The sequence below is a fragment of the Amblyomma americanum genome, unplaced genomic scaffold, assembly GCF_052857255.1.
Source record: "Amblyomma americanum isolate KBUSLIRL-KWMA unplaced genomic scaffold, ASM5285725v1 scaffold_13, whole genome shotgun sequence".
Taxonomy (NCBI): Eukaryota; Metazoa; Arthropoda; class Arachnida; order Ixodida; family Ixodidae; genus Amblyomma; species Amblyomma americanum.
In genome coordinates this window covers 2,288,171-2,301,761 of record NW_027526485.1, presented here as the reverse complement: position 1 = coordinate 2,301,761, position 13,591 = coordinate 2,288,171, and the positions used below count along the sequence as shown (strand labels likewise).

The 13,591-nt window shown below is 47.3% G+C and overlaps 1 protein-coding gene across 50 annotated transcripts in view; it reads left to right on the top strand.

Moving 5' to 3' along the window:
- Positions 1-13,591, top strand: part of LOC144111913 (uncharacterized) — a 420,777-nt gene that overhangs the window by 230,069 nt on the left and 177,117 nt on the right. For all 50 annotated transcript variants that reach the window (XM_077645003.1, XM_077644993.1, XM_077645002.1 and 47 more), the window contains 2 exons: positions 3,239-3,356; positions 5,300-5,414. In XM_077645003.1, the coding sequence (XP_077501129.1) occupies positions 3,239-3,356; positions 5,300-5,414 (233 nt within the window). The remainder of the gene's footprint in view (positions 1-3,238; positions 3,357-5,299; positions 5,415-13,591) is intronic.

Sequence of the window (13,591 nt, the reverse complement as noted above, 5' to 3'; positions counted from 1 at the left end):
CTACGCCCCACGAACCAAGAAAGTCTTACTTCCTTACAGCTCCTGCCACTCCAAACTTACCAAAAGGGCTATTGCAACCTTATGCCTCAGTAACGCGCTACAGAAAAGCTGCTTCCATACTGAACAAGAAAGCTTTCTGCAGCAAGAGCAAAGACTAACAGAAGCAGGCTTTCCTACGCATGTTATTAGAGGTGTTTCTTAAAAGCTTCTCAAAAAACTGAAAGCCAACCCTAAGGTGACGGAAGAAAGGAAGGAGAAAAGAAAGTGTGAAGTTATGCCCTACTTGCACGCACTTTTACACAACATAAAGAAGGTCGCGAGTAGGAACGGTGTTGATGTAGTCTTTTCAGCTCCACGAAAACTGGCCAGTTTGTGCAGAAGAATTGACGATAGGAAGAGTATAATTTCACAGTGCACAATCAATCATTAATTCAAATACGTCACCTGTGCCATCCAGATAGTGTACTGCATGCCTTTATCCTGCGGGAATATGTACATCGGGCAGACTGGCCGCTGTCTTAACACCCACCCGGCTCAGAGAACATGAAAGGTCGCTTTCCACAGATGACAGGGCGCATTTGCCTAAACATTGCAGGAAGCACAAATGCACTCCGCTCTTTAAGAAGACTTCAATTTTTTGGACGCGGTAAAACTAAGTGTCAACGCGAAATTCTAGAGGCATACCATATCATTAAACAAGCAGATCAATGTGTAAGTGACACGACGGTGAGAGTGTTCGATCAAGAAATTAAATTTTTGAACTCCTTAATGTAAACATGTTGCACAATGATTGCGGTCCTGATGGTTGTCTGTGATGCTGCAATCAACCTTTTCTTGTAAATTTATCATGTGTGAGCTCGGTCAACACAGGCTATAAAGAGGTAACCTCCGGCGGGCCCCTTCAACTTCGTTATAATGAGGTTCAGCTGTACATGTCTGTGATTGAGCATTCCATGCAATACAGATATTAACTTGTGTCAACACACCAGAGGTGTTGAGGATATCTCAATAGGTGCAGCTTTTAATGCATTTAATGCGTGCACAGTCCACATTTAAATCTTAGATAATTGCAAAAATTGTTTAGTGTTTATGTAAAACAAACCGCTGCCATGCAAGGCCCTCACTGTCCGTTCTAATATATGCGACACCCATAGAATTCAGTTAACATAGAGTTTCATAATTACAGTTTAACCTCGATGTAACGAACTATAATGAAATCCTCGATGTAACCAAGTATTCCAGTTTTCGCAACTTCGCATCTTTAGAACATGTATTTTCAGCTTCAGTCTAACGAAGTAGATTTTGCCACACTTTCAATGTGACGAAATTTCATTGCTGGCTGGAAATGAACCTGGGGAAAAACGATATCTGGCGCGAGTGGTTGGGCGGAGTCCGTGTCGAAACGCGCATCAGAGCTCATACGTAATATGAAAGCTGCCTGGCTTTCATATACAGAGCACACAGGCAGACGCATCTACGGCGACGATCATTGTGGCGAGCCTGCCGCTGGCTGCGCCATCTGCAGTAGGATGGGCAAGGCTGGCACGAGTGTCTGCGCAGCCTTGGCAACCTCCCAGGTCAGCCTGCGGCTCATGCTATCTTGCCCAAAACCAATGCCGAATCAGACATGCTGCCTGTTTTCAAAGGTAGCGTGCTGCATTTATCGTGTTTTTAGAAGCTTGTAAAAGGACTGGAAAGGTCGGTACCATTGGCACACCAGTCAGCTGTGTGGCCCATCACGCGATTCACACCTGTGAACCTCACTTCTCAGAACCCAGACGTTGCACGAATTCGCAAGATGACACACATGACACGCTTACGGCAGAAAACAGGAGGAGCGGGTTGGGTCATGTTTATTTCATTGGTTGATGATTGGAGGACACATCATCTCACTCTCGCTGACATGGAGAAAGAAAGGAGAGTAGGGGGGGAGCAGACGTGAGGTGGCAGCGGTGGCAGTCAGTGGTGTGCTCGAGGCACTCGCAAGAGAAGGGTGATAACAGCAAGGACCAAGACTCAGGACAGGCGTGACGTCCCTGTCTTGGCGTGCTACGGTGGTTGACAAGATAGGCGTGCTGAGGCAGCTCACAATGTAGCAATTACGACACGCGAAACGCTGTTGCTGCTGGTGAAGAAAGGGCAGATATAAAGAACCATTTTAACCACAAATAAGGGTTTCTCCTCTGAGTCGTCTGCAGCGTGCTTTTGGCAGATTCTTAGCATGCTAAGAGACGAATTTCAGTATTATTTATTTATTATTTTATTTATTGAGACTGCAGTCCCGGAGCGAAATTTCAGTATTACGAAGTAAACTTCAAATTTTACGGACTTTGTAAGATCAAGGTTTAACTAGTTCCCATCATGTGCCGACTCTTCTGCAGATCGAACGCAATGACTGCTTCAGCAGCACTGACTAAATCATAGTTCATGATCCATGGCACCGAAATGAGCAGTGGTGTCCGAGGAAGCGTATGCAGGTAACAGTGTTCGCTGCATCCATGTGGGTTCCGCTGCACTGTTGACCATTTTGAAGGTCACGAGCGCAAAACCAAACGCCACCTTGGTCGCTGCACCGGGATCACTAACGCATGAAGGAACACGGCACCCAAGTGACTGGAGCCGCAAAGCAGGTGATAGGGTCCAAGATAATGCTGTGCAGAGGTAGAGACCTTTCCTCCGTTCAGAACCTTCTCATTTTTTGTCCATCCGCTAAGTGTGAGGAGGTTCCTCGAATTAGCTGGCACTTCGCACTTTCCTCCCCTTGACAAAAACACATGCTCACTGATGTGCCCTTGTCGCGTCGCTCTCATTTTCGCTCACATGGAGCCCATTCTTTACAATGCCTGGCCAAGTCAGATTGCTGCATCGCATTCAGGCTCGAAGGTGCGGGGAAGTTACCTTGCGGGGTACGGTTTCTGGCGAGGAAGCATTCTTTCAATTTTTTTTTCTCAACTTTCTTCAAGAGTGCCCCTCGGAAGCTGTGCGAGTACCATTGCATGGGGTCGCCATGGGTCATGGTCACCACGAAAGTTCATCTTAGCCAAAGGATGTGCGGAAAATTTTTCTTAAGCAGATTTTTTTTACATTGAGTTCAGGGAACTGACCAAATGTCCTCGTATAGTTAGTGTTAGGGAGTCTGCTGTATTTCTGACTTTGGATGTTGCCTGTGTGCATCCTTGATATGGTGCACTAGCCGGGAAGTGCAGGCACCCTTACTTTTGTGCGCATGGGTGTGCAGTGTATAGCAGACGAGAAGTGGGGTGACTGGCGGCCACACTTGGCCATGATTCTGTCCAACCCGTCATCTCGGCCAGAAGTGGATGCTCGGAGCATCACGACCCTTGGCGATGTGCTCGGTAAGTGCTCTCAGGCCGGGTCTGGGGAACACAGCAAGAATGCTGCGATAGTCTGCTACCGCTACTGTCGCCATTGACATTGGCGGATCGACTGGGATCTGCGAGCACTGGAAAAGGAGCTTTCAAACCCTGCGCCAAGAAAGCCTAGTTGACATTTTTATGAACTGAAAGTTCACAAGTGTGCCTCATTCAAGAGCTATTTTTTATATTAGGTAATTTGGATGGTACGTTTTTTTTTTAATTTAATATAAAGTCGACGAGGTTTTCTTGTTATAGCATTAGGTAGTTCTGATGGCCAGACCCCCTTCCTTGATACCTTGTGGTATTATGTTGTCCATATGAAGTACTGTCATTTCATAGCAAGGTCACTTCGACCCATTGGTCACATTAACCTTTTTTTAAAGTGTGAACTGTATCAATGTCTGACATGCATGCAAATGGTTAAATTGCACTCAGAGTAATGCTAGAAATTGAATGGCACCACTTTGAATTTGTTTCATCTATTGTGCATATTAAAAAAGGGCTACGGATTTGTACCAACGACTTCTCTTCGACAGAGAAGAAGACTTGCATTAAAATTTAAAATTGCTTGAATAAGTATTAGGAGGCAGGTGAATAAAGGAAACGGCTCAGAAGCTCAACAGATTTTGAGGATTTATTTTTCTCTCCTAACTGGGCAGCATCGGACTGCACACACATGCGCCTGTTAAAACACAGACAACATCAAGGAGACCTGTTAGCTAAAGATAAAAGCACACCGAATGGTTTGTTTGATTGTTCAGTAGTATTCAGCATGCAAAATATGGTATGTAGATGGACCGTTGGCCATTTGTGGGCAGCTGAAGCAAATGGGACCACGTGTGGCCCACTGTCCCTAAAAAGGGCTAAGGTACGAGGCCACTTTGAAAACTTAATGCTCTTGAAAAAAAAAAACCTTTTTTAAAAATCTTGTTTCATCAAAATGTCCGTTCTTTTCTGAATGAACTGCTGCAAAAATTATATTTCTAATTAACACCATTCCAATGATACTGCCAAAGCGGTAACTCTCTACGCATCTTGCAAGACCAAAACGAAATGTGTCACATCAAAATGTTACTCAATTTTTGCAGCATTAATTATTAATATTCAATTTAGACTAATAATAATTGTTTCGTACCATCTATGTCTATTTTTATGTGTATTTAATAAATAAAATGCTCACAGAAGCAACTCAAAGCCTTGGGAGCATATTGGATGGCAATGTCAGCCCACCAACACTGAAATTTGGCTTGGATGTTGCCATGTGTCATTTTAACGATGGCAACAGAGGGACACTGGGCGTTCTGAAACACTCGGAGATCAAACCTGGTCTCCACACATTGAAAGCTTGCTTGACAGGTGACCAACAGCGTACCTGGGAAACCTCCAGTCAGTCTACCACTGCTGCAAAAAAATGCAAGAAAAAAAAGCGAGCTGCCACATAAGCTGATGCAAGATTAAGGTGGATCTGAGCAACAAATGTGGTAGATTTTAACCCTCCTGCACATGTCTCTATGATATTTGTAGCTATTCTCAATCTTTTTGTTGTTTTTCTCGAAGCTCAGTTTTAGAACACAGCTCTTGGGCGCCTGTTCCCAGGTTAAGCAGCGTGTCTTGGCGTAACCGATTGCAGAGTACTGTGATAGCGAACAGCATGAAGAGTGAACACAGTAGGCCATTAAAGTATGGTTTCTCCTAAAAATGGAGCAGGCAAAGGAAAGGATGTCAAGGCATGCATTGTTTTTTGGTGCTCAGGAAAACCAAAGGGCACTCCATGGAAACTGAGTTCTGCAGAACCTAGTTTGAGAACACCGACAAGTTTTTACTTTTGAGCCTTGGCATTGTTGAAGCAGTTGTGCAGAAAGGAGCTGCTGCCAATTAGTGGGTAGTACCTGACTCGATATCCCACCCTTTCATGCATGCAGCCAGCCGTGGCTGCCTGTCAGCAGCGCACTTCTGCTACCTGATGGCCCAGGTGGAGTTTGGCTCGTACAGCTGCAAGTCAAGCAAGCTTGTGCTCCTGGGCTCCAGCCACCAAACGTGCGTGCCCTTGCAACGGTGATCCACGGTTGGGCAGTTTGTGGCATGGTTTTGGTTATCTTTCTTGAGAAAATTGTTTGGTGTACTTGGAAGTATTAGTCTTGCCAAGAAGTGTCAACTATGGAAAGTGTCAAGTGCCAGTGAGTGCTAGAATGGTGTGCACTGTTATATTAGGCATCCATTGTCCCAGCCTGCTTTCTTGATGGTAATGAATTGGCATGTGCGAATAGTTATTTTGTTCAAATAGTTTCCAAGTGAAGCGAATAATTTCAAACCGTAGTGAACAGTTTGCGACTGGAAATGCATGGTGTAAGGGGTTTGTGGCTCAGCTGAACTTGCAAGATACAACAACGGTTCAGCCAAGCTGCGAACGAGCTTCACACCACTCTGCATCGATAGAACAAGACAAAAACAGAGTCATGGTGTGGGGCAGCAGCAGGCAAATTGATGGCATCTATCTGGAGAGGGGCTGGGTCATCAGTGACGCAGTATGTAAGGCAAGGAAAAAGGGTTTGTGACGTAAATTTCGTTGCGGCCATCACAGATAGTCAGAAGAGCGAACGGAAGGAAGAAACAATGGCGACGGGCAGCAGCATCAGTCGAATTGAAGAGAGCAGTCGAATTAGAAAGTAGAGCGCTGCACAGCAACGGGGCGAAGCAGGCATGGGCGCCACTGGTTTTTTACTTCCCCCGCCACTCTCTGCGCGCCCTGTTAGTAGTAATTTTTTTTTTCTTTCCCAACCCACGCCACTCCACCGGGGAAGGGAGCAGGCGGGGGAGCGGGCGCATTGAGGCACCCCGGCAGGCGGCGCCCGTGGGTGCTCAAGTAACACGTGTTGTGGGGCTAGTTGGTGCATAGTTCTATGTGCAAATGTTAGCGCAAAAATAAGAGACAATCACAAGAAAGGTGGACAAGACAAAGCGCATTGTCTTGTCCACCTTTCTTGTGATTGTCTCTTATTTTTGCGCTAACATTTGCACATAGAACCCGTGGGTGATCGTCGACCGCGTGCTCATGTTCGCTGTATACAATCTACAGTTCGTTACAGAAAGTACATTTCTCATGAATAATGCTAAGACAGCTTCGTGTGTTCGATATAAAGCATAATTCGCTGTACCCTGGTTTGTTATTACCGGGTTTGAATGTATCTTTACTGACCAGCATTTTACCAGTACAAGGAGATGTGTTGCATGGGAGGTTGGGACAAAGCAGAGATAGTTCAATGCTGGCACGGGTACAGTCGATGATCGCATGATGACGGGTGAGAGAGTCGCAGCCCAGAGTGATATCGTAAGAAGAGAGGGACAGCACGAGAAACTCGGCTATGCACAAGGCGTCCTGGATAACAAGGCGAGCTGTGCATGCTGCCAGAGGTTGAGTGCAGCGCGAGCTGGCAGTGCGGAGGCAAAAGTTTGGAACAGGCGTCGTGACTTCTGGCAAAGGGGGGCGCAAATAACATACAGCAGCGCCCGTGTCCAGCGCCATTGACAAACACTTCGGGAGAAGACTAAGGACTTGGAGAGTGCGATAAAAGTTGCTGTTCTTGCCTCCTGAACTGCGGCTGTTAACACTTTCCTGCCCGTGGGAAAAGTGGTGCTGTTTGGGTGGTGTCCTTAATATATTTTTCTATTTAACAAAACTTGCTTGATACAGAAGTGCATAGTATCAAATTGTAGAGGAGGAAATTCTCTTCGCAATGGTATAAGTTTCAATCAGCCGGCTTATTAAGAACGTGATCAAAAAAATGATTATAATGAAAAAATTTGCATTCACAAAGAGAAAGCGCACAAAAAAATCAAAGTTTCTTCACACAAATAAAACATAAAAAATTTCAGGAAATAAGTTATTTACAACAGGGACTGATGCAACACTGCAGCAAATTTCAGCTTTCCATGTACAGTATTCGCTGAGGTAGGCAAGGACACAGTAGCGTACCGACTATCGTACCACCGCGCGAAACAGTTCCTCGTTGCCATGAAAGAGAGGTTTTCCACACATGTCTCGCAAAGAACATTTTTCTTTTGTTCAACCTTTATTTCTTTATAGCACAATTTGCAGTTTCGGTATTTTTCCATTTTTGGGGCTTGTGCTGCAGCACTTGAGGTTTGTCATCTCTTCTGGAGTGACCTCTCGCCAAAATCCATCTTTTTCGCTGTAGGACGATTTCTTCAAGATATGCATCCACGCATACTTGTTCGTGTTCCTGCATATCTCACTGATGATTTTGTGGTGAAAAAAAGGAGGAAGAAATCGACGGCTCTGAAGAAGCGCCGTGCAGCACTCCGGCGTGCAACGTCGAGGTCGACGCCTGGCTGTCTTCTAGCCGAAAACACGACTCTCTGCGCTGCCGGCGAAGAGCAATCCCGCCCGAAAGATGGCGACACCCTGCAGATAAGAGTTGTGACCTTCAAAACAACCTGATCTCTTCCGACCAGCGCGCAGCAAAAGCGGAACTTAGCAGGCATGGCTGTTGACGTTCCGGGTCGGTTTGACGGAATTTCACTGTCCGTGCTAAAGTCTTATGAACCAAAGTCGCCTTCTTAGTCATCACTGCTGCTGTTTCCGTGGCAAAAACGAGCTCTCAGATGTATCACTTTCCGTGGAAACGCGCAGTTTCCGTGCAGCTGCGGCGCGCGGCGTCGCCGCCATGATGTAAACAACGAGCGCCAGTCACGTGACTCCGAAGGAGCTTTAAAAATAGTCGCGTGACGGAACAAACAAAATGCAAAGCAAAACTGAACGAAAGGTTCTTTTACCCACTGGATGGCGCTAGCTGTCCAAGAACGCTTCCAAAGCGGGAAAATACGAATTTGAAACCATCGATAGCGGGCTGTCGATGGGAATAGGCGCGGGCAGGAAAGTGTTAAGGCAGGAGAGCGACGGCTATGGGAGAGAGAAATCGGCGACGAGCAGAGTATGAAGAATGGTCAAGAGGGAAGGATTCTGCAGAGGGGCCAGATGAAGCAGCCAGCGAAGGAGGTGCATTGCCCTAGCTGTATGGGAGTGCATCGGCCTGGAAGCTCGGCGGCCGTTGTCGACAAAGCTGTGCGGCGTGGCCCGGCAAGCCTCAGGCATAACAGACGAGGCAGTTGTCCGGGGTTCACCATGGGTTCATGACGGCAGGGAGGTGGGGGTGAGACAGAGGCGTCAGGGCACCAAGGTCTGGCAGCAACAGCATAGCAACAACAGCAACAGTGGCAGCAACAGTGTAGGTGAGTGGGGCGGTCGCAGGCGGAAGCCGAGGACTGGAGGCCAAAGCGTCGGTGACCTGGTCTTGAATGGCGTGTCGAAGTGTGGGATCAAGGGATGGCGCAGGATCACCAGACACAGGCAGGAGGGACAGTTGGCGGGCCACTTTTTCCCGTATAAAAACCTTGATCTCGGGAAGCAATTTGCCACGTCAGTGAGATAAAAATGTTACCGAGCTTGGTGGCATCGTCCCGCCTGTTGTAAGCGCTGACGCGCTCGTACGACAACAGCCAGTCATCGACATTATGGTCGTCGGCACGACTGAAGGCGCTGGGATCGCGCTACCAGATCCCGTTGAAACAAAGGATGGTAGGCGAAGGGACGGGCCCTGTCTGGCTGGTGATTTCGGTCATAACGGACGTTGGCGCTAAGGTGCGGCTAAGGAGCTCCAGGATGAGAGGGGGAAGGTATAGCAGCCTCCACCAAATGTAAGAGGGGGTTGTGGCTCAGCTGAATCTGCAACACGCTGAGTTTGCAGCATGCAGCAACGGCTGTGAGTGAGCTTCACACCACAGAGTCGTCGTCTTCTTTTTTCATCACGGATCACCATGGTGAGTGAGCATGGCTGCCATGCTAGAATAGGGTCATTCCACACCAAATGTCCTAGACGTTGCGCTCGACCATCTCCAATTTCTTGAAAAAAATTCATGGAAACTTATCCTACGTGCGTAATCAAAGCCTGAAATACTTTTGCCGAAAAAATTTTTTTCATGAGGTGAGGGCAATTTACAAGGGTAGACGTTCGGGCTAGTTGGTTTATTTGTTTATTTATTTGAACCTCAAGGGTCCCTGACAGGACATTACATGAGGAGTGGGCGCAAGAACAGCGGTTAACAATGAATGTTACATGGGAATCAAGACGATGACATGGCTTCCTCGATGGCAGTCTTGAAATGGGCTGGATCAGGGATTAGTGCTAAGTCGGAGGAGGGAAGGTCATTCCAGTCGCGAGCTGTGTGAACAAAAAATGATTTCTGAAAAGTAGTAGTGCAGGCACTATGCGGGATGACGCTGTTTCTATGGCCTGTGCGGGGTGTTCGACGTATTGGTAGAATGAGCTTGCTGTCACGGGGTGAACAATGGAAAAACCTGTGACAAAGGCAGAGACATGAAATTCGGCGACTGGAAGCGGGAGAAGGAAGTTTTAGTTGGAACTTCAAGGCGGATATGCTAGAGTATCGCGAGTAGTTTGAAAGGATAAAGCGAGTGGCCCGATTCCGAACAGATTCAAGGGCTGAGGTAAGGTTAGACTGAGGGGGGTCAAATATTGCGCAAGCGTATTCAAGTTAGGTCGCACAAATGTTTTATAAGCCAGCAATTGTAGGGAAGAAGGTGTCATGCGCAGGTTACGCCGGAGATACCCAATTGCTCGATTAAATGAGTTTAATATGTGGTTAATGTGGCAAGTCACTAGCGAGGTTAATACCAAGATACTTAAGAGTTAGCGGAAATAATTGCAGTATCGTTAATTTTATAAGTAGGCGGAGTATAATTTCGGCGGCGGTGAAAAGAAATTTGCACAGTCTTTGTAGTATTTAGGGACATTAGCCACAATGCAAAAAAAAAACAGCGCGAACAAACGGGGACTAGACGAAGAATACACAGGAACAAGCGCTGACTCTCAACTAAAGTTTAATCACAGGAAGCACACTTATAAAAGGAAACAGAAAACGAAAAAAACCTAAAATCAGAACGCATGTGTTACTATGTGATGTCCAGATATGCAACCTCACAGTCACGCAGGAGCAGGGATGGTTGGCTGACACATAATCTTGGTTTCTTTGTCATGTTATACGCCTCGATAATTTCCCTGGTCAACTGGTCGGGGTGTTTGTACAAAATGTCAGTAAAATGCAAGGACGGAAAACATGATTGACACTCTCGGCAGTGATCAACTAGATTAGTGGAGCGATTAGATTCTAATGAATTGAGATGTTCTCCGAGTCGTGTGTTAATACAACGTCCCGTTTGCCCAATGTATATCTGACCACAGGATAGGGGGATTTTATAAACTACCCCTTTGGAGCACGGCACAAAACTTTTAGCGTGCTTAACACCACAGGACGCTACAGATTTCTTGGGGTTGCGGGACTTATTTTCTACTGCTGAACAAATTTTACTGAGCTTATTCGGGGCCGAAAAAACCACATCAACTTTATACCTATGGGCCACATTTTTAAGACCATGAGACAGGCGATGTACATAGGGAAGGACTGCGAACTTTTTCCGTTTCTGTTCTTTCTGTGAAGACGGCAGCAATGTCGGCGCTTTAAGCTTTTTAATTATTTTATTGCAACCCAAAGTGATAAGCTCAGCTGGATATCCTGCTTCCTTTAGTCTCTTAGCCTGATTATCAAAACTTTCTTGCATAGCATGGTGACAAGATTTTGACAACGCAGATGACAAGGATGAAACAACAATTCCACATTTCACTACCTTAGAATGATGTGACTTATAGTTCAGCAGCGGTTTGTTGGCACGTGGCGCGTAATTCCAACACATGTGTCCCTTCCCCTCAGTCAAACATAAATCTAAAAATTGTATCTGGTTATCGACCGGTACCTCAGTGGTGAACTGTAAACCCCGTGCATTAGCTTTAAATGCTTCTAACACTGTAGACATGTGCTTAGCATAGTCCGTTTTTTCAATGAGGATTAAAAAATCATCGACGTATCTGAAAATTCGGTACGGCATTCCACACAATTCTTTCTGGATAGCTCTATCCACGAATGACAGAAAAATATCACTAAGCGCAGGCGCTACTTTAGACCCAATACAAACACCCGCTTTCTGGGTATAGAGTGTGCCTTCCCATTCAACAAAGGTAGATTTAACATAAAAAGACAACAGCTCAAGGAACCCAGATACAGCAATACCACAAACACTTATAAACTGTTCTTCATCATTGTCAGAAGTGATGCAATCAGAAACAGCAGTCATCATTTCCTTGTGCGGCAGGGAGTAGTATAAATCTACCACATCAATGCTGAAAGCCGAGCATGAACCTGGGTTATGCGCCTGTAAAAACTTGACGACACACTCAGAGTTTGGTACCTTAAAAGGATCATTAATAGATAAAGCTGCCAAATGTTTCTGCAAATATCCAGAAATTTCGTGTTGCCAGGTGCTCTTTTTTGTCACTATGGCCCTAAATGGTGATCCCGTTTTATGTGTCTTAGCAGAGAAGAAAATCTTTAAACAGCTGCTTTTTGCCTTAACTACACTCCCTTTAAGTCGCTCCAGATTCAATTGTTCAAGCAGTTGCACCGCTCTGCTTTTTACCTTCTGTAACTTCGCCGAGACCGGCTGAAAGTTCTTCTCGATGGCTACTAATGCTTTATCCGAAAATAATGATTCAGGTATGACTACAAAACACCCTTCTTTATCCGCAGTTACCAGTCGCAAGTTATTCGAGACAAGGAAGTTAATCAGTGATCCGAATCCCTTTCCATGCTTGACCGCCGTAGAGGTCCCGGCTAAAACCGCTGTACATTCCTCTACGCACCTGGGTCGAGACTCATCCGGTGCCAGGCGAGAAATCGATCGCGCCATGGTCACCTTTTCTTCTCCTCGCAGGTGTGGCTCAACACAGAATTTTGGGCCCATCTGAAGAAGGGCTTCATGCGGTTTTGGTAGTGGCGTATCACCAAGTACAATCACTTTTCCTGGTTTCTGCGACGTCCCTTTTCTTGACGGGAGATTCGGTCGAACCCTGCTCCACAAGAACTCAGTGCACTCGTCAACGGTTTTGCACCATCGAGTGTCGGTTCTTCATGCGGCGTCGCGGGTGCAGCGTCTTCATGGGGCGTGGTCGGTGGAGGATCTTCGGCGTTTAGCTCGTGAGCAACCTCACCTCCAGAGGTTGCTGCCTTTAGTTTCCCCTACGGGGGCTGGGCGACCTTCCTCGTACCGCGGCTGCGTAGCTGCGGCGTGGCGACGCAAAGCGCGAGGTTGACGGCGATGGTGAGCGCGAAAAGCGGTTCGGCGTGTACTCTTCTCGACGCAGGTACTCGTCGATTTCGTGCGGACGTTGTCCGAAGCGTGGTCGTGGGGCGTTAACGGCAAATCCTCGAAGACCGATACGTCGGTACGGGCAGTGACGAAGAATATGGCCGGCCTCACCGCAATGGAAGCACAACGGCCGGTTGTCGGAAGTCCTCCAGGCGTCGCATTTCCTGGGGCTTGAGCGTCGGTCATAGGCTGGGCGGGCGGGGGCTGGGAGGCGGCGTTGTGGAACGATTGGCTCATCTTGGGGAGGACGTGGGGGTTGTCGCTGGGGCTGAGCAGTACTTACTGCAGCGGCGTAGGTCATGGCCTGGGGTTCTGTTGCCGTCGGGGCGCCAAGTGCCTGTTGCACTTCTTCCCGTACCACATCCATCAGAGTCGCTGCTTGTGGCTGTGGGGAAGATGGCAGTAATCGGCGTAGCTCCTCTCGGACGATTTCGCGGATAACTTCCCGCAAGCTGTCGCTGGTGGTGGCCGGCGTGTCCGAACGGATTGCACAGGCAGAGGAAGGGTGATTGTACTGCCGAGCTTGAACGTCGAGGGTCTTCTCAATCGTGCAGGCTTCTTGCATAAACTCCTCGACTGTTTTTGGCGGCTGGCGGACGAGGCTTGCAAAGAGTTGTTCTTTTACGCCGCGCATTAAAAACTGAACTTTCTTTTCCTCTGTCATCCCGGGATCGGCGTGCCGAAATAGGCGCTTCATCTCCTCGACGTAACTGCGGACGGGCTCATTCGGAAGCTGGATCCTGGACTCGAGGAGTCGTTCGGCTCTTTCTTTCCTCACGACACTGGTGAATACCGTCAATAGTTCTCTCTTGAATAGCTCCCATGTCGTAAGGGACGACTCGTAGTTTTCGTACCACGTGCGTGCGGAGCCATCCAATGAGAAAAAAACGTGTCCAATCTTTGCCGCATCATCCCA